Genomic DNA, 27,265 nt, shown 5'->3' with positions numbered 1-27,265 from the left:
TGCAACTGATCCTGCTATACTTCCTATTATATTATAAAAAAATTAACCTTCTTTAATCCTGCTTCTAGCGGTTATACCCGGCCTTTTAATGTTGACTGCTTGTTTATATATTGCTGAGAAACTGCTGGGGAATTTCAATGCTGACTTTGTGCGCTCATAATGTGTTGTGGCCGGCCTGATTGGTTGTAGGCCCGTATTTGTATGCTTCTACTTGCACAATAAAGGTTCCCCCCCCCAAAAAAAGAGTAGTAGAATGTCTTGGAGGGAAACCATCCGGAAAGATTGCTTCTTGAGATAAGTATTTAGAGATCTAAGAAAGGGCACCTTGCGGTACTGTAGTGATCCTAGGGCCTTTGCGGTGTCCGTATCCTTCTTGATACTTTGAAGCGCATCATCCACATGCTTTCCAAATAAGTCTTCCCCATCGAAGGGAATATCCAGAATCTTATTTTGGACCTCTGGTTTAAAAGCTGAAGCTCTCAACCATCCCTGACGGCGTAGCACCACCGCTCCTCCAAGCGATCTGAAGGCCGTGGTTGCGATATTTATCGCGCAGTCAATTACTTCAGCCGAAGCCCTTTCTCCCTCTTGAAGGATCTTTTTTACCTCCTGCCTACTATCCTCAGTGAGGGCGTCAGGTCACACTACATTTGCCTATCATACCTGTCCAGAATGGCAAGGGCATTAGCAGGTTTAATTAGAAGAGCAGACATGGACGAAAACCTTTTCCCTGCATTATCCAAACGCCTACCCTCTCTGTCCGGAGGCGCTGTAATAGGAGCTGACAGATTTTTTTGATTTCTGTTGTGCCGCTTGGGATATAACAGAATCCGGTTTGGAATGGCCCACTAAACAAGCTGGAGCGTCTAAAGGAGCTTTATACTTCTTTTCTAGTATGGCAAGCACAGGTGTGACTGTCGCCGGTGTCTTCATGACCTTCAAGCCTTCTTCCCGCACATGGCTAATGATTGGGATAGCCTGCACTGACTTCCGATATGGTTCCTTAAAATCATACAAGAAACACTCCCGTTTGTGTCGTTGACATCGGAAGCTCAAATCTCTTTGCAGCTCTCTCCATCAAATTGTGGGACCCGCCGATGTCTTCCGATGGAGAATCAATAGGTACTGGTGAGGGAGACGAAGGCGATGGAATAGGGTAATCATCCAATTCCTTGTTTGTCCGTCGTCTGCGACACAGTTACCGTCGTCGTTGTTGCCTTGACGATCACGTCGTCGTCGACGATCTCGTTGTTGAAACTGTCGTCGCCACTGTAGAAGCCGTCGACGATGCTACCGGCGTTAAAACCATCGTCGACGATGACGCGTCGACGGAGAACCCACTATCACAGGCAATGAAGGCTTCTTGGAAACTAACTTTACCTCAATCTTCGTCGTTGACGATGAGTATTTCTTCGTCGACGGTCCCGTCAACGATGCAATTTTTGTAGATTTTACCTCAGGAGGCATAGATGACTGGTTCCTGAAGGGTTGCTTGACTTGAGGTGCGATATTGACGGCTCAGAACTCGTCTTTTTTGGTGGTTTCTCCCCCGAAGCATATCCCTTACTCTCCTGTTCTCCAGGCTGAGGAGATTTGGAGGGACTGCGTCCAGAAGACCTTTTAGTGGTCTTTTTGAGGGCCTTCTCAGGACGTTCCTCTGAGGAATAAGCATGAGAAGATGATCTCCTTTTCTGACATCTCCTAGATGTAGAGGAGGATGCCTCATCACTGTCACTTGACAGAACCTCCTTCCTGGCCTTTAGCTTTTGAAGCCATATCAAAAGGCTCCCTTCACGATCCCTCAGGGTCTTACGTGAAAAGGTACAACATACCTTACAGTCTTTAGCTTGATGGTCCGGATAAAGACAATAAATACAGTCAGCATGGGGGTCATCAGTGTAGAGCCTCTTCTTGGAACAGGTAGAACAGGCTCTAAATAAACCTTTTTTCTCCTTTCCAGACATTCTCATAAGAATTAACTAGTAGGCAGTAATGAAGAATATATATTCAGATGAAATTCACAGAACAAAGTTCTAAATATCAAATAGAAAGAGTAGCTTTTGAGCAGAGCTCAAAGGAGACTCCTTAGCACAACGTGCCGTAGAAAATCTGAGGGGCAAAAGGTTCTCTCAGAATTGTTCTAAAGGGTGAGAGGTTCTGATTGGTTCAGGGACAATTTTGGTCTCTTTTACATAGTGAAGGTTATGGATTGCAAAAGGGAAATGGGCCAAGGCCTATTTTCAGTTTGCTATCTATCTAAGCATTGCTTTTTTATATACCGAGACTTCCGTCTAGACGACGGGGAATGATTCAGGCATGTGAATCTATGAAAGCTACAATACTAGAGTAACAATGGAATGTTATTTAAATATTTTACAACACTGGTAATAATAAAATGTTCTTTGTTGCGGCCTGTCAGTGGTATCGCTCAATTATACCTGTGTGCATTGGAAATAAGCTGCTGTTGTGTTCAGTGTCCAGGGCTGCTAGTTTCTAAACTGCCATGGCGACTTCATATTACACCAGTTTAACACAGATTTCAATGTTTATTTTCAAATTTCTACTAATAACGTCCATTGGCAGTTTCTCAAATTTCCCAGTTCAAACACATAATATTATTCCCATTTCTACACTGCCCCTAGTAAAAGTCCACCACAGTTGCCCGATTGTTATTCCGGTGTTACATTCCACAGGTTATGCACACCGTGATATGCCAGTTACTATAGTGCCTTAGGGAAGCACCTTAACAGTGTCTACATTGCCATGACAGTTTCCACATGGTCACAACTAATTTACACTGCCTCTGTTATGCATCTTTGCCATAGCTGGTACTATATTGCCCTGAAAAAACTGCCATGCCCTCTTCACATTGCCCATCAAAGTCCACACTGCACCCAGAAAATTGCCATACTAGTTTTTCATTGCTCCAGTTAAGCACAGAGTGACGCAGGTTTTCACATTGCCCCCATAAATGGGCCATGTTGTTCCTGCCTGTGGGCAAGCAGCTGTGCTTCTGTGGTCTCAATTTAAAAATTCACTAACCTATTACAACTTTTCAGAGGAATTGTGTCCAAACGGCTTTATTTTGCAACTGCCATTTTCACCACCACTCCTATATTTGGATCTCCTTTCTGCAACTAATTTCCTTCTATTCTCATCCTTGTAAACACCGATATAAAAAACATCTGCCACGTAATTATTCTTACAGTAGTGTTAAAAAGTTAGCATACTCACTTTGAAATATATTTTGCTGCGTTCTAGAAGAAGGTTCCATTTTAGTGATGTTTTCTGGTCCTCAGTGAGAGCAAGAAATTCCTCAACCTAATAAAAGATGCATCCATTTACACATCGACAAAATAAAAAGATAAGAATTGTGATGAAGACTTCTGCAATTACTTCAAAAGTAGCTAATGTATACTACTATAAGATAGGTAATGGGGATTTGACATTATGAGGAAATATAGTTAGAATCAGTGAGTTTTATCTCCACTGAATACAAATCCCATTTTTAGGTTTTACCTGCACAGCGGTTGCGCTGTGCTTGTTTTTATTTTTTTAAATTTTTAAATTTAAAAAGTTTTATATAGTGCTAGCTAGACCCGGAGGTATCAGAGCGCTTTACATGAGCATCAGATCATAGTAACAGGTTACATCGTTACAAAGGTTACATAGTTCTTAGAGCATGGCAACATAGTTACTTGTAAGGTAGGGATAAACAATAAGCACAAATAAAAAAGGGGAACAGCAGGCAAGGTGAGAGATTCAGGGGAGAGGGGGTTGGAGCGGGGGAAGTAGACAGATAATGAAGGCGGGAAAGAGGAGGGGAGGGTGAGAGACACAGCATGGGAAGAGGAGGGGAAGGGTGACGGGGACACAAACCGGTAGACGAGTCAAGGCAACGTCCAAAGTCCAGTAAGCTGTGATCCATGGGGAAGTGGTATCACTTCCCTATCTTTGTTGCGAGAGGCTCCCTTTACGCAGTGGACTCTCTCAGAGGGGTCTCTGAGACTCCAAGGCCTACACACTGGATCCTTCCCCAAAAAGGGGAGAGGGAGTGCTTTGGCAAGGGGTGCCATAACATACCTCAAGTGTGAGTGGCTCCCTTGGCGCAGTGGACTCACTCAGCGGGTTCACTGAGACTCCAGAGTATAAATACTGGATCTTTCCCCAACAAAGGGAGGAGGAGTGCTTAGTCAAAGGGCACAAAGGACATGGGGTAGGCTGAGTAGCAGGCAAGGGGGGGCATTCAGGGGAGAGGGGATAGGAGCTAGGGATGAGACAAAAAGAATTCTGCCTTAAGACCGACTGTGTAGGTGACGACCAAGGAGGGAATCCACGGCCCATCTCCCCTATATCTAAACCAAGTAGCTCCATCGGGCATCAGACAAAATAGTTTAGTCTCAATACATTGAGAGAGGAGGGAAGGAGAGACATAAATAGAGGGAGGATGCGGTAGGAGACGACAATAGAGACGAAAGGAAGTGCAACAATGTGGTTCAACAATATACCGGAAAAAGATCAACTAGTACACATTATATCAAACAATCAGCAATACATTAGGGGAGGAGAGAAAGAGAGTAGTGGGGGTAGGGGAGGAGGGAAAGTGGGTATAAGGGAAGAGACAACCGTAGAGACGAAAGGAAGTCTGTCTAAAGACCGACTGGGTAGGTGACGACCAAGGAGGGAATCCCCGGCCCATCTCCCCTATAGCTAAACTAGGTAGCTCCATCGGGCATCAGACAAAATAGTTTGGTCTCAATACATTGAGGGAGGAGGGAAGGAGAGACATACATAGAGGGTGGGTGTGGGAGGAGACGACAGGAGAGACGAAAGGACGTGCAGCAATGTGGTTCAATAATATACCAGAAAAAAGAATAACAAGTAAATATTAAATCAAACAGTCGGCAATACATTAGGGGAGGAGAGAAAGGAGAGAGAAAGTTGTGGGGGGTAGGGGAGGAGAGAGAGTGAGGATAAGGGAAGAGACAACCGTAGAGATGAAAGGAAGTCTGTCTAAAGACCAACTGGGTCGGTGATGACCAAGGAGGGAATCCACGGTCCATCTCCCCTATAGCTAAACCAGGTAGCTCCATCGGGCATCAGACAAAATAGTTCAGTCTCAAGTGGCGAGGGAAGAGGTTCACAGAAAAACAGGGTGGGGATAAAGGGCAAGGGCATGTGATGGCAGAGGACAGAAACTGGAGAGAGTAGGAGCGGAGAGGGGGGAGGGTTGGGGGAAGGGATACTCTTGTATTTGATGTATCTTAACAGGAAGTTCTTATCATTTCCCATTGCCGAATTACTGTTCTCATTTGCTTTTGTGTGGACCTTTTTATTTTTACCTTCCCTGGCTGCACACATTTACAAAACTTCTACTAAAGCTGTTCATACTGTTTAATACCCATTCACTGTTAAGATCTCTTCCCACGGAAAAGGCAGACAGCTTCTAACAGTATGCTTGTTTTTTATTACATTGTGTGAAGCATATACTTTAGCCTTAGAACGTTTGTGGCGTTTCCTAATCATGCCTCAGTACCTTTTTCTACCCTTTCTAGGCATTATCGGATTGCTTTTTTCCACTTCATCTATTTGGGCATTATGATCAAATTCTAAATAATGTAATAATCATTGCACGTTAAAAATAAAGTTAATATACGAGCTATGCTATATTTTACTACTAAACAGGCAGCCTTATGGGCAGTTACCTTGCAGACAATATGGTCATGATTTGAATGGTGCCGCAGGTGCAGTAGCACAGGGCCCAAAGCTATCAGAGCACATAATATTGCTATATTTGACTGCCAAACAGGCAGTCACAATTTTAGTTACCTTACAGTTAAGAGCGATTTGATTTGAATGGTGCAGCAGGTGCAGTGGCACGGGGCCGAAAGATCTAGGGACCCCACTAAACACAAATTATTTATAAAATGTAAAACTAAACAGGCAGTCATGAGTACAGTTTCCTTGCAGACAACAAGGTAAGGATTTCAATAGTGCAGTAGATGCAGCGACACCAGGAACTAAAGCTCTAGGCGCCCCACTAAAAAACAAATGTTGCTGTATTCTACTGCTAAATAGGTAGTCACAAGGGCAGTTACCTTGCGCACAACAGGGTCATGATTTGCATGGTGCTGCAGGTGCAGTGGCACTAGCCCCAAAAGGTGTCAGAACTCCTCTAAATACCTAATATTGCTATGTGTTGCTACTATAAAGGCAGTCACAATTGCAATTACCTTGCAGTGAAAAGGGGCTTGATTTAAATGGTGCAGTAGGTGCATTGGCACTAGGGCCAAAAGTTGTCATAACTCAACTAAACACCAAGGGCTAGATGTAGGTAAATTAGATTTACCGATTCTAAAATACCGAATTTTACTGATTCGATATTTTAGAATCGGTAAATCTGATGTAGGTAATAATTTGGTATTTTTTACCGAATCTTTAAGATTCGGTATTGTATTTGCCCATAGGATTCAATAGCAAATACTGATTTGGTATTTACCGAATCGGTAAAAATATCGAATTGCCAAGGGGGACAGGGTGTCACTTTGACACCCTGTTACACCCCTGTTTCTGGCTTGTGTGCCATGTGGCACACAAACATGCCCTAAGGGCATGTATGTGTGTCACATGGCACAGGTGTACATGCACAGATGTGCATGTACACAAGAATTAGTTATTTACCATGCAATTGTATTACATGGTAAATAACGAATTCTAAAGGCCCTGTAGCACTGTTAGAAGTGCTACCTACATAGGAAAATACAGATTCGGTAATTTTACCGATCGGTAAATTTACAGAATCTGTAAAATTTACTGATTCTGTCATTTTACAGAATCAGTAATTTTACTGATTCGGTAAAATTACCGATTAAGTAAAAGAGAGCATATTCTTGCACCTAAATAGACTCTTGTACTCCAGCATCCTTGTTCGCACTTTGCGGGTAGTCATACCAAGAAAACAAGTTACTTACCTGTAACTTTGGTTCCCCAGTATTGGTAACTTTCATAGATTCCCATGCTTTGTATCATTCCCCGTCGTCGGACTGGGAGTCTCGGTAATAAAAAATACCATAGTAGTAGGTACAAAAGAGAAAGGAAAGGTCTAGGCCACATTCCCTTTTGTAACATATCAGCCTCTTTTTGTAAAAGAGACCAAACTCTAGGCATTAGCCAATCAGAAGAGCCTCACCCTTAGAACCTTCCTGAAGGAACCTCAGAGCCTCAGATTTTCGTAGCCGTAGTGTGCTAGACACCATACTTGCTGAAGGCTGAGCTTTCCCCGGGGAGGTGGGTGGGCGCATGGGAATCTATGAAAGTTACCAATACTGGGGAACTAAAGTTACAGGTAAGTAACTTGTTTTCTTGCCCCAGTATTGGAACTTTCATAGATTCCCATGCTTTGTATCAGAATAGCAAGCAGTAAACACCATAAACACATTTTGTAAAGAAGTACATCACTACATTAGAAAGAACATTACAAAATGTGTTACCCATGGAAGGTGGGATAGAAAGGAAAGCTCACCAATCATATGAAGAGGTTTCTCAGGACAGCCTGGCCCACTGCCGCGTCATCCTGCTGCAATGACTAAGCAGTAATGCTTAGTGAGCGTGTGCACGCTGTTCCAGGTAGCAGCCCTGCAGATGTCATTGACATGTAACCCCGCAAAGTGGGCCATGGAAGATGCCACTGATCTTGTTGAGTGAGCACGGATCCTGCCCACCAGAGGTTTTCCTGCTATCTTGTGGCAATGCAGAATAGCACTCGAAATCCATCTGGCGATCCCCTGTTTGGACAGAGGGAGACCTTTGTTAGGACCGCCGAAGGCAATGAACAATTGCGACGACTTTCTAAAGTCTTTGGTGCGGTCTATGTAGAATTTTAGACATCGTTGCAAATCCAGAGTGTGCAATGTCTTTTCCGCTGGGTTCGGAAAAAATGTCTTTAGGATCACAGGCTCATTTAGGTGAAAGTCAGTAGGAACTTTGGGAATGAACCTTGGGTTCGTCCGCAAGATGGTAGTGTTCTTTTTGAACTGCAAAAACGGTTCCTGGATAATAAGGGCCTGCATCTCCCCCACTCGCCTTGCCGATGTGAGGGCCAAGAGTAAAGCTAACTTCCATGACAAGTATTTTAGGTCTGAGCGGTGAATAGGCTCAAAAGGTCCCTTCATTAGTTGAGCCAGGACTAAGTTTAAATGCCACGTTGGAGGAGGAGATCGCACTGGCGGATAGACCCTGAACAGGCCTTTGAGGAATTGTTTGACAATTCTTGAAGACCATAACGAAGGACCAGAATCAGATCTTCTGAATCTCGAAATCGCTGCTAAATGAACCTTTATCGTAGAATGGGACAGATTAGACTTAGCTAGCGAGAGCAGGTAAGGCAGGAGTTGATGAGGTTGTGACGTGAAAGGATCAATATTTTCTTTTTTACACCAAATACAGAATCTTTTCCACTTCAGTCTGTATGTTTTGTTTGTGGACGGCACCCTTGCCTGGGAAAGGATGTCTTTGATCTCCTTGGAAAGAGGAACATTCATGTATTCTCGCTGGTCAGGAGCCATGCAGTCAGGTGTAACGATCTTGGGTCTGGATGCCAAACTTGCCCTTCGGACATTGTCAGGAGATCCGGAACATCCTCCAGCCCTATTGGAGGAACTAGCGATAGCAGATGGAGCTCGGTGTACCAAAATTGTCTTGGCCATGCCGGGGCTATAAGGATTAGCTTGCATGGTTCTGTCCTCAATTTCCTGCTGAGGCGAGGAATCAGGGGAATCGGTGGAAACGCATAGAGCAACCTCCCCGTCCAGGCTATTGATAGGGCATTGCCCAATGAGCCTTGATGGTGGAACCTGCTGGCGTAGGCTCGGCATTTCCTGTTGGTTGGCGTCGCAAAAATGTCCACTTCTGGTGTGCCCCATATTTGAAAGAGCAGATCTAGAACCTGTTGTTTCAGCTCCCACTCGTGACTGACCGAGGTGAGCCTGCTCAGCCTGTCGGCGCCCTCGTTTAGCACTCCTGGTAAGTGCTCCGCCTTTAGGGAAATTCAGTGAAGAATTGTCCATTCCAGAATCCGTTGAGCCTCTCGCGACAAGAGGAGTGACCTCGTTCCTCCTTCCTTGTTCACATAATGCATAGCCGTGGTGTTGTCCGTCCTGACTAGCACTTGTGAACCCTGGAGTCGCGGAAGAAAGGCTTGAAGAGCTAGCCTTATCGCTCTCAGCTCCAACAGGTTGATGTGTAGCTTTTGGTCGCTTGGAGACCAATGGCCGCTGATCTGCAGGTCCTGCCTCACTGCTCCCCATCCCTCCAATGACGCATCTGTTGTCAGTATGTGAGGTGATGGAACGCTTGCGAAGGATAGACCTTGGCACAAATTTTGTTGATGCGACCACCAAAGCACTGCCTTTTTCATCTCGCGAGTGACAACCACTTTGTCGCCGAACGATCCGTGCACTTGCTGCCACTGGAGGTCCAGTTGCTCCTGCAGGGGGCGCATCCGCAGTCTGCAGTGCGGGATCAGGGGTATACATGATGACATCACCCCCAGCAGCGACTTGTAGCTGCGTACAGAAAGACACTTTTTTCCTTGAAGGCCTCGTGCTAATCGTTGCAGTTTTTGTATCCTCTCTCGAGTAGGAAATGCCTTTGAGAGCTGCGAATCCAACACTGCTCCCAGGAACCGCGCTGTCCGTGATGGCACCAGCGTGGATTTCTCCGTGTTCAAGGTGAGACCCAGATTTTGGAACAGATTGGTGCAAGCCTGCACTGCGTCCTGCGCTAATGCTCTGGTCGGGGCCTTTAGTAACCAATCGTCCAGGTAAGGGAAGACCTGGAAGTGGTTCTTTTGCAGAAATGCTGCTACAGGTGCCAGCACCTTCGTAAAAATTCTTGGGGCAGAGCGAAGGCCGAACGACAGAACTCTGAACTGAAAATGGCTCTTGGCTACTGTGAAGCGAAGGAACCTTCTGTGTGCTGGGTGAATCGGGACATGGAAGTATGCATCCTCCAGATCGAGTGTAGCCATGAAATCCCCCGGGTTGATCATCTTCAAAACGTCCTGTAGGGACACCATCTGGAAGGATAGGGAGATGAGATAGGCATTTAACTCCCTGAGGTCCAGGATGGGGCGCCATTTCTCCTGCGTCTTTCTCACCAGGAAGAACCTGGAATAGAAACCTTGGCCCTGTTGGATGGAGGGGACCGGCTCTATCGCCCCTTTGCGGAGCATCTGTTGTACCTCGAGTCTTAGGAGACGCAGATGTTTTGATGGAATGGCTGTCCGGGGTCTGGGTGGAGAGACTTCCATAAACTCCAACGTATGTCCTCGTTTGATGATGTTGAGCACCCAACGGTCCGATGTAATTTGGGACCAGTTCTGAAGGAATTTTGACACCCTGCCTCCAACTGATGATCTCTTGGAGGAGGGAACAGTAGGCAGAGCCAGGAGGCCGCTATTGACGTTTGGACGAGTCCCGTCCACGGGCAGCCTGCTTGCCTTTGTTGTAAGGCCGTGAGTAACCAGAAGACTGGCCCTGTTTCTGTTGGTATGACTGGCGGTTAGGCTGGTATCCAGAGCTGCTCGAAGAATAGCGCTGCTGTTGGTATGAGCCTCTGTAAGCACCTCCTCTGCCTCTTGCGCCTCTAAAAGGAGCTTTGCGGTACTGGAGGGTTCCCAGCGATCTAGCTGTTTCCGTGTCTTTTTTGATCTCTTGAAGAGTATCGTCGATCAATTTACCGAAGAGGGCCTCGCCATCAAAAGGTAGATCAAGGACCTTGTTTTAGATTTATGGTCTAAACCAAGTCGCCTTTAGCCATCCTTGGCGTCTCAACACTGCCGCTCCTGCCAAAGCCCGAAAGGACGTTGTGGCAATGTCCATGGCACAGTCTATTATCTCCATGGAGACCGCTTCACTTTCCTGTAAAGTTTTCTTGGCTTCCAGCCCTGACTCTGGTGGAAGTTGTTCCAAATATGGAGCTATATCGCACCATAACTGGCGATCATATCGTCCCAATATATGAGCATAGATTGTGGGTTTGCTTACAATAAACCACACTATCTTCTAGGTAATGCCACTTGTACTGAGATAATTTAGTCGTATCTATGGCAACCAAGGCCTGGGTGCTTCAGGGTATATGACACCTACCCACCAAAGTGTCAGTTTGTCCTGGAATTCAGCCGAATCCAGGTCACGTATGCAGCAATATACTACCCAAGCTACACCAACATCTGTATTGTCATGTGGAAGGGCGCATGGATATCTTTACACACACATCACTTTTTTTCACAACGTCCTATGTCCACATAATCCATGAAAAATCTCAATGAAACCAGAAATAGTCCAATCAAAGCTTCTGTCTTGAAGTCTTTAATTTCCACAGATTCGTGATATTCCAAGTTACAGCCGGCGCGGGTTTCGCCCTCTGGGCTTTCTCAAGGCTTCTTTGTGTTTAAGTGGCCTGGAGGAGATGGGGTAAAATTCCCTTTACTGTAATGTCCCTCACGATTATGTAGTATTCCAATGCGCATATGGACGAGGGTACATTCACGAATATATAGTGAATATTCAGGCTTCAATCAATAAGTACATGTAATTCAGAAAGCAGTATGTCTTGATATCATTCAAAGAAATTTACTCGATTCACTGCTCAGTGTTCATCATATTGGCCACAATTTCGATGGGATTATGATATATCCCGAGTGTTCCCGACTGAGATTATTAGTTCCTGGCCATGGTGTGTTCCCGGTCAGTTCTTCCACTGACTTTCATATCGTCCCAATATTGCCAGAGCATTGGCGGCGCGAACCAGAAGGCTAGCAATGGATGAAAAACCCTTGCCCGTGTTATCAAGCCGTCGCCCATCCTTGTCAGGAGGGGCCGTCAAGGGAGCAGAAGGGTTCCGTGACTTCCTTTGTGCTGCCTGTGAGATAACAGAGTCCGGCTTGGGATGTCCTGTTAGCGCTGCAGGTCCATCCTCTGGCGCTTTATACTTTTTATCTAGGCGCGGTAGCACAGGGAGCACCGTCGCTGGGTTTTTCATGGTCTTCAAACCTTCCTCCCATAGATGTTCCACAATTGGAATTGACCTTGTTGTTTTGCGGTGAGTTTCTTTAAAATCGTATAAGAAACAGTCTGTGGTTTGAGCAGGCAACACCAATTTAAATCTTCCAGCTGCACGCTCCATCAGCTGATGAAAGCTGCCGATGTCAGCAGGAGGAGAATCTCCTAAGTCTTGGTGAGGTGAAGCTTGATCTGGGATGGTGTAGTCAATGTAGTCATTGTATTCATCCCCTTCCTGATTTGAGTCTTGATTATCATCGGATGACACATCCGTATCATTATCCTCATCCGGATCATCGGCTGGCTCCGAAGTAGCCTGAGGCACTGGCCGCTGTGGTTGAGGAGGAGTCTGTATCGGGTGCACCGGAGGGACTACCGAAGATTGATTTCCTCACTGGTGTCGACGGAGCAGACCTCCGTGGCGCTAGTCGCTCAGCTTTCGACTTGTAGTCCTGCAGCATCTTGTGTAGGTCATGCAGGAATGTCGTCGGGACTGAAACCATGTCCTGTGGTTCATAGCCCCTAGAGTGGTCTGTTTGTTGATAGTCGCCTCCACCTTGTTCATATGCCTCCTCTGAGTCTGTTTCTTGACTCTTGATGAGAAGCTGAGATGGGCTATTCGCATATTCAAAACCATCCTGACTGTCTCCCTCAGAGTCCTCTTGGTCCAACAACCTAGTGGGAGGTAAAGAGGTCACCCTTCTTGGGGATGTCATTTCAGGCGTGATCCTTGTCAAAGAAATCGTTACCGTTCTCTACGCAGCCAGTATTGTCAGCTGGTCCGTCGACGCTGGAGAAATCCTCGTCGACAAGATAGGAATAGCAGATGTCGTCGTCGACGCCACCGACGACGAGCCCGCCGTCTATGTAGATATTGTGGTCGTCGTCGATGCACTCGTCGACGACATGACCGTCGTCGTCACTGCTGTCGTCGTCACCGCCGTCGACGATGATGGTTTTTTCGTCGACGATGCCTTCGTCTTCGACGACGACGGGGCTTTCGCCGTCGACGAGCCAGTCGACGGGACCAATTGGATCTTGGGCTTCATTTTCGTCGTCGACGGAGCTACCGCCGACGAAGTCTTCGTCGTAGAGGACTTGGAACTCCTCTCTGAAGAATGTGATGAGGGTATTTTGAAGGCTGGGTCTGTCTTCTGACCCTTAGGAGGCGAAACCAGTTCTGCCTTGCCCGTCCCACTGTGGTGGGGGGAACCTCCTGAACCCAGGCCATCAGACTCCCTGGGGGTCTTCTTTGAAGCCTTTGAGGGGCGTCCAATAGAGGAAGATGGGGAACCTCTACCCCTTTTCACTGACCCTCTTGAGGAAGCAAATGAAGCCGATTCCTCCTCATCACTGAAAACTCCATGTTTCCTTTCCTTCTGCCTCTGCAACTATGTAAGAAGCCTTCCAGCACGATCTCTCAAGGTCTTGGTGGAGAGAGTGCGGCAAATCTTACAGTCCTCTGCCTTGTGATCTGGATACAGGCAGTAGATGCAATCCTTGTGTTTGTCCTCCACAAAAAGCCTTTTCTTCCCACAGGTGGAACAGGGCTTGAAAAGGGCTTTCATCTTCTCAACCTCAGACATCTTGATGACAAAAGAGTTTCTTGAAGAAATCTGAAGAAAATCCTGAAGAAATAACTGTAGAAATGATATAGAAAGAGTTGAAAATAGAGCAGAGCTCAATGGAGACTCCCTAGCACAACGTGCGGTAGAAAATCTGAGGCTCTGAGGTTCCTTCAGGAAGGTTCTAAGGGTGAGGCTCTTCTGATAGGCTAATGCCTAGAGTTTGGTCTCTTTTACAAAAAGAGGCTGATATGTTACAAAAGGGAATGAGGCCTAGGCCTTTCCTTTCTCTTTTGTACCTACTACTATGGTATTTTTTATTACCGAGACTCCCAGTCCGACGACGGGTAATGATACAAAGCATGGGAATCTATGAAAGTTCCAATACTGGGGCAATATATTTACTGTTGCACAGGCAGGTTAGTTGATAAATAACGTGAGTGCTATTGCAATTGGTGAATTGTGTCTGCACCCATGGGCGGTCCGTCTTAATGTCTATTTGAAAGGAGCGTGATGTGTGTTGACAAACAGAGCAAGTCCCGCAAGGGTGATGCCCTGTCAATGCCGGTAAAGGAGCACTCTTGGCTACGAGGTAGAGGGCCAATTTACTATATATCTCGAAATGTATTAACATCATCGCTAAGATTTATTATTTTGCCACGGAGGAGCTCCACGTTATTTTTTGCTCCTCCCAAAGGCGTGCTCCTCCCTATATCAACAGCTGATGCTAATCCGGCCTCGCCTCCCCCTGAGCTTAGTATCCAGCAATGAGGTTGCGACAGACAGGTTAGTGCCTCAGCTCTTAATAGAAACACGAAGAGGTGATCCAGCACGTCCTATTACATTTTGAGCTAGCTGGGATATATAAGCGTTTTATTCATAGACAACGGAGGGTCATATTTAGATCTCTACTAGCGAATGAGATGACCAGTAGGAGACTAGAAACTCATGGTGTGGTAATGATACCTGGAGCGTTGAATTGAGATTTTTATACTAACTCTGTAAGGTTTGAGTATGTAAGGGGTATACAAAGTTTGATAAGGTAGGATAGAGCCATTCTTTGTTCTTTCACTCCCTTTCTTTCAAATACCCCTTCCTTACCTTTTACAGAGCGGGGCCTCCCCCATTCCTGAGCAAGGTTCCAGGAGAGGTGAGGTACACTCCCTGTACAATTCGGGTGAGTAACGTAATATGGACTATTTGGCTCACCGTGAGGGGGCAGTGTTAGGTTTGTTCTTCAAACAATTGGTTCTCACTGTATGTTTTGTTTTTTGCACAGATGTAATAAGACACCAGTTGATACAGAGGAAATCGACAACTGATTCACACACTGATATCCTTTAATTGATTTATTTTTCACTTTCTAAATGCAGAAGCGGATTTCAAGAACTGTGGCCCTGACGAAAGCCTTGGGATATAGTCCTACTTGGCTGAAACATGTTGGCCCGATATAGGCAGTTATATGGTTAGACTGCTTCTCTTGCACTGTTCGTCTTGTTTTTATTGAGGGAGAGGACAAGTTCCAATAAAGTTTCTTTCATTGATCCTCTACCCTTTTTTAACTCACTACACTTTTTAGTTTTTGCACTGCACTAGATCCCATCTTGATCTTTGTCTCATGGTCACCATAATGATTGAGGGTGCGACCCAGCAGAGCATAGGGAATGGATCAGTCTCAATGATCAAGAGGCATACCATCCCTATTCGGATGACCAAATGAGAACATTTGATCTACATCTACTTTTGATGGGAATCCTATTTTCTCTGTACGGGTCTTATCAACAATCACAGTGGGTCCAATTAGAGAAGTTTGTTTCTTGACACATTGAATGGTATTAAGCTTTTTCTAATATCTTAAGCACTAACTCACTTGTGTAGGAAGTTCATGTAATTTTGGAGCACCAATAGCTCCCTTATAGACCCCCAGTTTGTTTTTTGTTATTACGAATCTCACTTGTGGCCAAGGAGTGACCACCCTGGGCAACCAGGCACCATCCAGCAACTCGACGGCTTGTGTTGTCCCCGTTCCCGCCGGAACCCGAGCACAGAGCCCGACAAGATCCAGACTCCCAGACCTCTCTGACCCCATTGCACGACTCCAGCACAGCGGAGCACCGTGGAAGGCGTTGGGACACTTGGGACCGGATATCTTGGAAAGTCTGCAACTTGCTAACAGCGCAGCTCCTGAGGCATCCTCGAAGCTGTGCACTTGGGACTGAGACACCCCGACACCGAGCTCCACCTGCATCGAAGACCAGCCCTCCAAACTCCACGAGATCTGCGTGGGGCCCTTCTGCTTGTGTTCTGCGAGACGCGTTGTCCGGTTGCTGGCCCGTTGGCTAGTAGCCCTGTGGCGACGATCCTCTTGAAAATCCATCGCTGGTCTGGTTGCTCCAGACTGGCCCTTGCTTCCCTGAAAAGGTGAAGTACCTCAGCCACTCCTGGTCTGCACCAGAAGCCTTTTGTGTATCCTGCCTGGTTTGCCTTTGCTTAGGCTTGTTGGCTCCGATCTTGAAGCCGACCCCTCCATCTGCGCGAACCTTCGTGGGACAGCTCCTCTCCAGCACCTGGTCGTCCTCGGCGCCTCCTTGTCCGCGTGGCTGCAACGACAAGCTTCACAACAGTACCTGATTGCTCCTCGACGACGTCTGCCCACCCGGTCACTGGCTAGTGACCTAGACTCTGTCCCCTCTGCTTTCAGGTCTTCTTCAACTCCGATCCACCCTTGGATCTACCCGGACCTCTTCCTCCTGGTCTCCTGCAGCATCTTCTCCCAAGGCTCCATAGGAATCAACGAGAAAACCCGACACACTTTGACACCTATGCACCCGCAGCCCATGGGTGAGGTAACGCGAGTACTTCGGTGCTCCTGTAGGGATTGACTATCCTAGTGTCCAGTTTTGTTAGTAGTATCTTCCTAGTTAGACCAGAAGTGTCCTAAATATCCATTTACTTACCTTTTAAATACCCATTGACTTTCGATTGACTCTCGCGTGAGTGTACCGACACTGCACCCGCCGCCGCCTGTGGGCCTCCTACTCCTACCCTAAGGGTCAGATAGTGTAGCCCCAGCGATTCCCTAGGCCCTAGGCCTTTTCCTTTCCCATGTCGTGGTTCATATACCACTTACTTAGTAGATGGTTTTACGTGGCCCTAGGGCCTAACTGTAACTTGTGCTATTTAAAGTATTTCTGAGAGTAACTTGTTATGTGCTTTTGCCTCTGACCTCATAAAGAGTTCAGAGGAGTGTATTAATAAATAAATACATATATATATTTTATATATATCCTGTGTGGTGTCCTTTCATTTGGTATTCAAGGGGTTACATATGGTAAAACAGCTGGCTTTACACGCCCTCAAGAGTCTTTTAGCCTAAGACTGTTCTGTCCACGCTACCTCTAGGATAGCTGGTCTATAAGGTTGACTTTACAACCATCACCATAAGGGTTGTTTGGACTGGTGCAAGGTGTTCACTAGAATAGTGAACATCATATACCAGGCCAACTTCTCACACTCATCAATAGTCATAAGCATTAGAATAGAATATGGAGCCTCACCTCATCTCCCTGCGGGCAAAGGAGCAACAGAACAGTAATATCATTAATAATCCTAGAAAAACTAAGCTTGTACAGGCAGCAGGCTACCCAAATAGATTCCTCAAGGAGGCTTGTCCTACTTGCGTATCAGCCCTGGAATCAGATTCTAGGCAGTAATGCCTCGTAAAGGTATGAACTGATCTCCAGGTTGCAGCCTTGCAAATCTCGGACATAGGGACATCATGTAAGAAAGCTACTGTGGCCGCTTTCCCCCTAGTAGAGTGTGCCTTAGGTGTCAACAGTAAAGGCTTGCCCGCTAGCTGATAAGCCAATTTAATACAGGAGACGATCCATCTGGAGATGGATCTCTTATCAGCTGGAAAGCCCGTTCTCATGGAACCATAATTGACAAATAGCTGATCCGTCTTCCTAATGCCCTTGGTATTTTCCAAATAAAATTGAAGCACTCTTTTGAGATCCAAGGAGTGCAGCAACCGCTCAGCCGGGGTCGTGGGGTTTGGAAAAAAGGATGGAAGAGAAATGGACTGATTAATATGAAAATCAGACACAACCTTTGGTAAGAAAGATGGATGCGCCCTTAAGACTACTCTGTTGTGGTGGAAAACAGTGTAAGGTTCTTTTGTACACAGCGCTTGGATTTCGCTTAATCTGCGCGCTGATGTAATGGCAACTAAGAAAGCAGCCTTCTAAGATAAATGCTGTAATGAGGCCCTGTGGATGGGCTCAAAAGGAGGTCCCATCAACTTGGATAACACTAGGTTCAACTCCCAAGGAGGAGAAGGATTTCGAACAGGGGGGTAAACTTTCTTCAACCCCTGGGGGAAGTCCTTGACCACTTGCATCTGGAAGAAAGATGTTTGGCTCGGCGATTTCCTATACACCGAAATGGCTGACAAATGCACTCTAATAGAAGCATACTTCAACCCAGATGATGCTAAGGAAAGAAGGTATGGAAGAATAACATCCTCCTGCCCTTTCGTAGGGTCAAGGTGATGCTCCCTACACCAAAGATAAAACCTCTTCCATTTGAAGGCATATGACGCTCTTGTGGAGGGCCTCTTAGCCTCTTTTAAAATGTGCATACAATCAGGAGGTAGGTTCAGATGTCCGTATTGCAGGACTTCAGGAGCCATGCAGTCAAGCTCAGCGAGGGGAGGTTGGGATGTAGAATCCTCCCTCCCATCTTGGTCAACAGGTCCGGCCTGCAAGGTAGACGTCTGTGTGGACACACAGACAGATGAAGAAGGTCCGGGTACCACCACTGCTGTAGCCAGTCCGGAGCTATTAGGATCATCTCCATGTCCGATCTGATGAGCTTGGAAACCACCTTCGGAATCAGAGACAGGGGAGGAAATGCGTAGGCAAATGTCCCTGACCAATCCATCAAGAGTGCATTCCCCCTTGTCCCTGGATGGTGGAATCTGGACGCGAAGGAGTGGCATTTTTTGTTTTCATCGTCTGCAAACAAGTCTATAGCCGGACGACTCCAGCAATAAAAAAGGTCCGCCACTACCTCGTCGTTTAGCACCCAGTCTGGTTGCACTTCGAAGTGCCTGCTGAGTGCGTCTGCCTTGATGTTTAACTCTCTTGGAAGGTGCACTGCTACCACCGAGAGGTTCCGAGCGAGAAGCCAGTGCCAGATCGCCTGGGACTCCAGGGAGAGAGGGCGTGATCGTGTGCCTCCCTGTTTGTTCAGGTAGAACATGGTGGTCGTGTTGTCGGTCTGTACCAGGACCGAGCTGGATTCGATTGCGGGGAGTAAGGCTTTGAGAGCAAGATGTACGACTCGCAGCTCCAGCATATTGATGTGGTAGGACTGCTCTTGTGCCAACTACCGACCTTTTATTTGAAGGCACCCCACGTGTGCTCCCCAGCCTTGTAGAGACACTTCTGTCACTATTGACTGTGCCAGGAGTGAACCCCACCAACAGATTCTGAGGCCGAGTCCACCACTTGATGGAAGATCTTGCTGCCTGGGAAAGACTGATCCGGTCCTCCCAGCGTCCTGTCGATTGATCCCATTGGTCCTCCAGCGCCTGCTGCAACGGACGCATCCTCAGCCTGGCGTATGGAATGAGGAAGATGCAGGATGCCATGGAACCCAGCAGGGAGGCTACCTGTCGGACTGTTGGACTTTGGGTCTCAAGTAGAATCCTGCACTTCTGCTGCATCGAAAAAAGTCTCACCTCAGAAGAAACGCTCTTCCCAAGCTTGTGTCGTGAACGGAGCCTAGGTAGTGGATGGACTGGGTTGGAAGTAGCACTGACTTTACCATGTTGACATGGAGGCCGAGATTGTGCAATTGTTGCAGACAAACATGTAAGGCGCTTTCTACTTGTAGAGGAGATGGACCTTTCAGTAGCCAGTCGTCCAGGTATGGATAGACGAAGAGACCCTTTTTGTGTAGGAAGGCTGCCACCACTGCCATGCATTTGGTGAAGACTTGTGGGGCCGACTTGAACCCGAAGGGCAGCACCTTGAACTGGTAGTGTTTGTTGCCAACCACAAACCGTAGGTACTTGCGATGAAGTAGTGCAATTGGAATATGGAAGTATGAATCACGCATATCCACCGAACACATCCAATCCCCTACTTGTAGATGTGGACATATTTGGTGAAGAGCCAACATGCGGAACATCTCTTTTACTATGACTTTGTTTAGTAGACGAAGGTCCAGTATGGGTCGGAACTTGTGCTCCTGTTCTTTTTTGGGGACAAGAAAATATCTGGAGTAAACTCCTTTTCCCCTTTGAGAGGGCGGTACTTCTTCTATAGCTCGCTTTTGAAGGAGAGCCTTCACCTCTCTTTGGAGCAGAACAAGCTGATGAGGACGAGATTTCTTTGGAGGAAAGTTCTTTGGGAGCGCGCGGAAAGGAAGTGTGTATCCATTGCGCAGTATATTCAGCATCCAACGATCTTTTGTGATGTTGCACCACTCTTCCAGATGTTGAGAAGCACTTCCTCCCACTGGAGTGGGCAACAGAGCCACTGCTCATGACTTCCCTCCTCTCACTGTAGTAGAGGATTGTTGCTGGTGACCACCTCTACCTCTATTAGATTTTCCTCCTCGAAACTGGGATTTTCCCTGATTCTTGTTCTGGGACCACTGAGGGGTTTGAATCCTCTGTTGAGCCCCCATGCGCTGGTTGGTCTTGTATCGGCGTTTGAACTCCTTTTTCTTCTCCAAGCCGACCGCTTTGACAGTGTCCAGCTCGGTTTTCATTCTACTCATCTCTTCGTCAGTGTGGGAGCCGAAGAGAGAGGAACCAGAGAACGGAAGGTTTAAGATGCGTTGCTGTGCATCAAATTTAAGGCCTGTGAAGCGCAACCAAGACGACCTTCTGGCGCATATTTCATGCGCATACGAATGCGCCGAAAGCGCAGCGCCATCAGCCGCTGTGCTAATCATCTTGTTCGCAACCAGACAGCCCTCTGTCAGTGTCTCTTCAAAGTCTTTCTGGTCTTCTTTTGGCAGTTTGGATTTGAAACGCTCCATGGAATCCCATAAGGCTCTATCATATCTGCCTAAAAGCGCGGCAGCACTGGAGACCTTCAGTGTAGAAGCGGCAGAGTTGCAGACCTTGCGACCCCACGAGTCCTGGGATCTGCTGTCCTTATCTGGAGGTACTGAAGAGGTAGCAGTGACCACATGTGTCTTACGTGCTGCTGCTACGATCACTGAGTCTGCAGGAGGATCAGTCTTAACAAAGACCGGGTCAGAGGCAGCTGGCTTGTATTTCTTCCGGATGCGAGCCGGCACCACCTTTATGGTCGCTGGAGACAGGAATATGTCCATGACAGGTTCCATAATCCCTGGAGCCAATGGACAAGACTCAGACTTCTGGTGAAGTGGCTCAAAAATCACTGTCGTGATGACCTGGGGAACAGACATTGCAATGTTGAGTTTCTGAGCTCCCCTCTGGAGGACATCATGGTACGTATTAATGTCATCAATCGGTGAGACCCTACAGAGAGGGCTATCCGAAAGCGTGGGGGAATAATCCCTCTTTGAAGAGTGGGTAGAGGAGGTAGAAGAAGTAGACGGTGTTCTCCTACTCCTGCGATGAGCACTGTGCCTCCTATCCCGTGATCTGCTTGAGCTGTCCTCCCTGCTGTGGGAACGAGACCTACCAGGTCTCCTCACAGGTGATCTCTCAGCTTGGACTCTGTGCCTGGGAGGGCTGGGTCTGTCCGCTTCTTCAACCAGTCTTTGAAGAGGCGACCTGTGCATAGGACAGACATACTCTTGCTTCCGCCTCATAGCCCCTGAATCCTGCCAGTGATGTAATGGCAGATTCCAACTCGGGGACAACCGCACCTCAGTAGAAGAAGGCTCCGTCCGTCGCAAAGGTGACTTGCGGGCAGGGCTTCTAGTCTCTGGAGAGGCTGAGGATGAGTGGCGGGATGCTGACTCCGTCATCAGAATCACCTGTCCTTCTCTGGATCTCTCTGAAGCAGCCTTGACTTCGGTCGGGAGTCCCTTGACGTCGATACTGCGTGCTTCCGCTTCGACGTCGGATGCTTTGACGTCGAATGCCTCGACGGCAAGCAATGCCGGTGAGAGACTGGTGAATATCGGTGATCTCTCGACGTCGAACGGCGATGTGCAGCCGTCGACGGAGCATTTCTCTCTCTCAACGCCGAACGCCGCGGGGACGACGGAGGAGCAGCCAATCTCGATGTCGAGGGTCTACGCGACGACGGCGGAGGGGTTTTTGGCACCCTCAACGCCGACGAGACGACGACGGAGATCTCATCCTCGACGCCGATCGACGCCTGGTTGTCGACGGCGGTGGACTCTGGGCTCTCGACGTCGATCGCTGTATCTTCGACGACGGAGGTGAGCTTGCTCTCGACGCCGAACATCGTGTCGACGACGGCGGAGGGTCTCTGCTCCTCCACGCCGATCGTCGCCGGGTTGACGACGGCGGAGGGTCTTGAATTCTCGACGTCGAGGACGTACCTGAATCTCTTCTTCTCGACGGCGAGCCCACCGGTAGATCTTTTCTCAGCGCCGAGCCCGACGCTGAAGCTGAAGGGCGTGAAGTCTTGCCCTTAGAAGGTGTTCTAGACCTCTTGGAGCCCTTCTTTACCGGAGACCTTCCTCTAGATGACCTATGAGCCAGGCCATAGATGCAAATTCTCTCCCTGTCCTTCAGAGTTCTTCCTGACAGGGTTTTGCAGTGAGGACAGGTCCTTGGATCATGTTCTTCAGGCAGACAAAGTATACAGACTTCCTCGTTTTCTGTCTTGGCCTTTTTGCCACAAGAAGGGCAGGTATCAAAAAGAGAAGGCATTTTAAGGTAGAAAATGCCAAAAAAACTGTAAAAAAAAGACGGATTCTTACTTGACAAGATGTAAAACGTCGAAGTAAGGTAAAAAAGTTGTGAAAAATGAAGTGAATTTCTGACAGAAATCAGAAATGAGTGGAGCTGTGTTACCAGGATCCTTTCTGAAGGAGCCGGAAAGAACAACTGACCTAACTGTCACCCCTGAGGCATGATGGGAAGCTGGGGGTCAGGAGTGCCTTAAAAGCACAGTGTCAGTTTATTGCTATGCAGCTACAGGTTAGCTTTTCAGTCTTTTTAGACTAATATAGTGTTTCCGGGGTCCCGCGCATGGGCGGGAATATTCTAATGCTTATGACTATTGATGAGGATCCCCTGGAAGAGAACTTCTCTAAACACCAAATATTGCTCTTACAACAATTAATTCTATTATTTCCCTTTCATTTAATTTTTCAAAATGTTGCTTTTACTCACTTGCACTATACCCCTAATAACAGCACAATATATTGCCTTTTTGTACATAAACACTTTAACAGACTTTCTTTAACTTATATAGTGCAACTACTCCAGCAAGCTACCATTTGAAACAAAAAACCAGCACATTATTAATCATATAAGCGAAACTTAACGCATTTACCAATGCTTGTTTTTACTGGTCAGCGCAATAATATTTTCACTGGTTACCAATCATGCTTATATTTAAAATATCGCTAACGTGGGCTAGGTGCTTCGTAATGAACGGATTTGTGACAAACTCCACAGTACACATTTTTGTTCTGCCCACTCCACTGAAAGCTAACACACAGGCACACACTATTGGTTCTCTGTTTTATTTTCTCCATACATTTGTAGTAAGTGTTTTTAATAGTACCATAATGGGGGCAGATTTACAAGGTCTGACAAGTCTCTGCAAATCAGCAGGCATGCGCCAGAAAACTTGTAACACGCAAAACCACCTGTGCGCCACCACTGATGCGCCCCAATTAAGATGCGCCACATTTACAATGCGGCGAGATATGGCGCACAGATGGGCAGATGCGTGTCGCATCTTGTGGCGTAAGGGCAGCGCATTGCTGGAGTCGTGTCGCAAGTGCGACCCGGCTTCAGCAATGCTCAGGGGCGCGCTGTGCATAACATGCTGCGTCACTCCTTACGCCTGCTTCAAGCAGCGGCAGGGTTTTGACGCAGCATGGCTTTAAAAGTGACTCAGTGAAATCTTGTAGATTCCTGCACCGGAACGCCCACCCTGCGCCGGTATGCCCCCTGACACATGTTTCACCTTACTCCCTAGATGCGTCATGTTGTAAATAAGGCGCAACGTGGCGCATGGTTTACGCCTCCGCTGCGTCACTGAAGTGACGCAACAGCAGCGTGAATGTGTCGCAAGGGGCTTGTAAATCTGCCCCATGGTATTTTATCTGCAGTGCGCTGTAAAGTTCTGAGATTCTGAGAGGAAAAAATAACGGCTAAATCAGAAGTTGATTGATTGTACATCGCAGTTGAGATACCTTGTATTGGAACATTAGAGGTTCAGTTTTAGTATCTATTTGTGTGTGCACTAAAGTGACACAAGACAGCACAGTTCTAGGCAAAGAAGGATAAGTTACTTACCTATAATCCTAGTTCTTTTCCAGGGGTACCCTCATCAAAGTCATAAGCACTGAATATTCCCGCCCATGTGCGGGACCCCGGAAACAATATAAAAATATATATGTAAAAACACATATATCTCGTTCCAAATATATGTAAATACATATATAATTTTTCTCACACCAATGCAGCTCCAAACCCAAGGCTAGACAATGTAAACACTTGTATATGTACAGCAATTAGAAAGAAAATAAAAACACATTAGGTCAAATAGTCCTTGAACTTTGTGTTTTAAGGAGTAAAAACACCCATAGATTCTGCAAATTGCTCATAAAAGACATTGTCAGCCATAAGCTGCATTGAAAAGTGAATAACACAGAAAACTGAAAGCATTTTCAGTTAAAACTGGCACCGTGCCTTTAAGGCAGCCATGACCCAGGCTTCCCATCATGCATCAGGGGTGACAGTTAGGTCAGTTGTTCTTTGCATAACCCTGAAGTCAGGGCTAAATTACAAGTCAGAAACGTGCATCTCTCAATTACCTGGGGAGGAGGGCGGGTGTGCTTATGACTTTGATAAGGATACCCCTGGAAGAGAACTAGGATTACAGATAAGTAACTTATCCTTCTCTTCCAGGGGATCCTCATCAATAGTCATAAGCACTGAATAGAATAGCAAGCCCATCAACCACCTGCAGGTTAATAAGAAGTACATGACCCAACTTAAAAAGACCAATCACAACACCCCAAATCAGCTGTTAAACAGATTCCTCAAGGAGGCTTGGCCTACCTGGGTATCTGCTCTCGTGTCAGATTCATGACAGTAATGTCTGGTAAATGTATGGACGGACCTCCAGGTCGCCGCCTTACAAATCTCAGACATGGGCACATTAGTGAGGAAAGCGCAGTCGCAGCTTTCCCTCTGGTGGAATGCGCTCTGGGAGAAACCCCCAAGGGCTTCTGCGCCAGCTGGTAAGCAAGTTTAATACATGAAACGATCAATCTTGAGATAGAACGCTTGTAGGCAGCATGACCTGTCCTGATCGATCCATAGTTAACAAAGAGATGATCAGAGTGACGAATAACCTTACACCTATCTAGATAGAACTTTAAAACTCTTTTCAGGTCTAAAGAATACAGAGCCCTCTCAGCTGGTGTAGAGGGATTGGGAAAGAAAGTGGGCAGAGAAATGGTCTGATTTACATGAAAATTTGACACCACTTTAGGCAAGAAAGATGGATGCGTCGGTAGCACCACTCTATTCAAATGGAACACCGTATAGGGTTCAGAGGAATCGAGAGCTTGAATCTTGGTCACTCTGCGAGCCGACGTGATTGCTACCGAAAAAGCTGTTTTCCACGAAAGATGTTGTAAAGTAGCTTTATGAATGGGTTGAAAAGGTGGACCCATTAGCTTCGATAGCACCAGGTTCAACTCCCAGGGAGGAGAAGGAGGACGTACTGGAGGGTATACTTTCTTTAAACCTTGCAGGAAGTCTTTGACAGATGGTAACTGGAAAAAAGAGGTTTTGGAAGGTGACCGCCTATAGGCTGTTATAGCAGCTAGGTGCACCTTGATGGAATTAAACTTTAAACCTGCTCTAGCCAGATATAACAGATAAGGAAGCACTGCTTCTTCCTGACATTGAACAGAATTATGATCATTCTGTATACACTACATATAAAATCGCTTCCACTTTCATGCATAAGAATGTCTCCTGGAGGGCCGCCTTGCCTCTTTTAGGATGAACATGCACTCATCTGGCAGCCCTAGATGCCCGTACTGTATGACCTCAGGAGCCATGCTGCCAAGTTCAGTGACGGAAGGTTGGGGTGGTAAATCCTCCCGTTCATCTTGGACAACAAGTCCGGCCTGCATGGTAAATGCAAAAACCACAGTTGATGGACAGAATGCAGAACAATGTCATACATTCACCCCAGTACCGAGATCTGGGCTTAAATCCATCGTTTTTTTGCACTCCACACCACCCCAGTTCGGAAATTGCTATATGCAAATCAGTCTGACCCTGTGCCTCATGGGAACAGTCCAGCCCGAACTGCCAAGCCATGCCTTCCCTGGACCAGAAACAAGCTTCTGAGGACCTGTTTCTGGCATTCCAGCCGTCTTCAGCCAGGCTTGCTTGAATCCAGCGGTGTGGAGTGCATGGGACTCACGTCTCAGCATACCCATCCCACTCGGGGTGACAAATGCAAAAACCACAGTTGATGGACAGAATGCAGAACAATGTCATACATTCACCCTAGTACCGAGATCTGGGCTTAAATCCATCGTTTTTTTGCACTCCACACCACACCAGTTCAGACATGGCCATATGCAAATCCGTCTGACCCTGTGCCTCACGGGAACAGTCCAGCCCGAACTGCCAAGCCATGCCTTCCCTGGACCAGAAACAAGCTTCTGAGGACCTGTTTCTGGCATTCCAGCCGTCTTCAGCCAGGCTTGCTTGAATCCAGCGGTGTGGAGTGCATGGGACTCACGTCTCAGCATACCCATCCCACTCGGGGTGACAAATGCAAAAACCACAGTTGATGGACAGAATGCAGAACAATGTCATACATTCACCCCAGTACCGAGATCTGGGCTTAAATCCATCGTTTTTTTGCACTCCACACCACCCCAGTTCAGACATGGCCATATGCAAATCAGTCTGACCCTGTGCCTCATGGGAACAGTCCAGCCCGAACTGCCAAGCCATGCCTTCCCTGGACCGGAAACAAGCTTCCGAGGACCGGTTTCTGGCAATCCAGCCGTCTTCAGCCTGGCTTGCTTGAATCCAGTGGTGTGGAGTGTATGGGACTCACGTCTGAGCATACCCATCCCACTCGGGGTGACAAATGCAAAAACCACAGTTGATGGACAGAATGCAGAACAATGTCATACATTCACCCCAGTACAGAGATCTGGGCCTAAATCCATCGTTTTTTTGCACTCCACACCACCCCAGTTCAGACGTGGCCATATGCAAATCAGTCTGACCCTGTGCCTCATGGGAACAGTCCAGCCCGAACTGCCAAGCCATGCCTTCCCTGGACCGGAACCAAGCTTCTGAGGACCGGTTTATGGCATTCCAGCCGTCTTCAGCCCGGCTTGCTTGAATCCAGTGGTGTGGAGTGCATGGGACTTATGTCAGAGCATACCCATCCCACTCGGGGTGACAAATGCAAAAACCACAGTTGATGGACA

The 27,265-nt window shown here is 47.1% G+C and overlaps 1 protein-coding gene across 1 annotated transcript in view; it reads right to left on the bottom strand.

The window, feature by feature from the left end:
- The window catches only part of MEIOB (meiosis specific with OB-fold), a 546,591-nt gene that overhangs the window by 102,002 nt on the left and 417,324 nt on the right, over positions 1-27,265 (bottom strand). Inside the window, exon 11 of the mRNA XM_086939725.1 lies at positions 3,235-3,321. Coding sequence (XP_086795851.1) covers positions 3,235-3,321 — 87 coding nt within the window. The remainder of the gene's footprint in view (positions 1-3,234; positions 3,322-27,265) is intronic.

Source organism: Lissotriton vulgaris, chromosome 10 (genome assembly GCF_964263255.1).
Source record: "Lissotriton vulgaris chromosome 10, aLisVul1.2, whole genome shotgun sequence".
NCBI classification, from domain to species: Eukaryota; Metazoa; Chordata; class Amphibia; order Caudata; family Salamandridae; genus Lissotriton; species Lissotriton vulgaris.
Note: the sequence above shows the minus strand (reverse complement) of the source record. Positions and strands in the feature narration are given on the sequence as shown.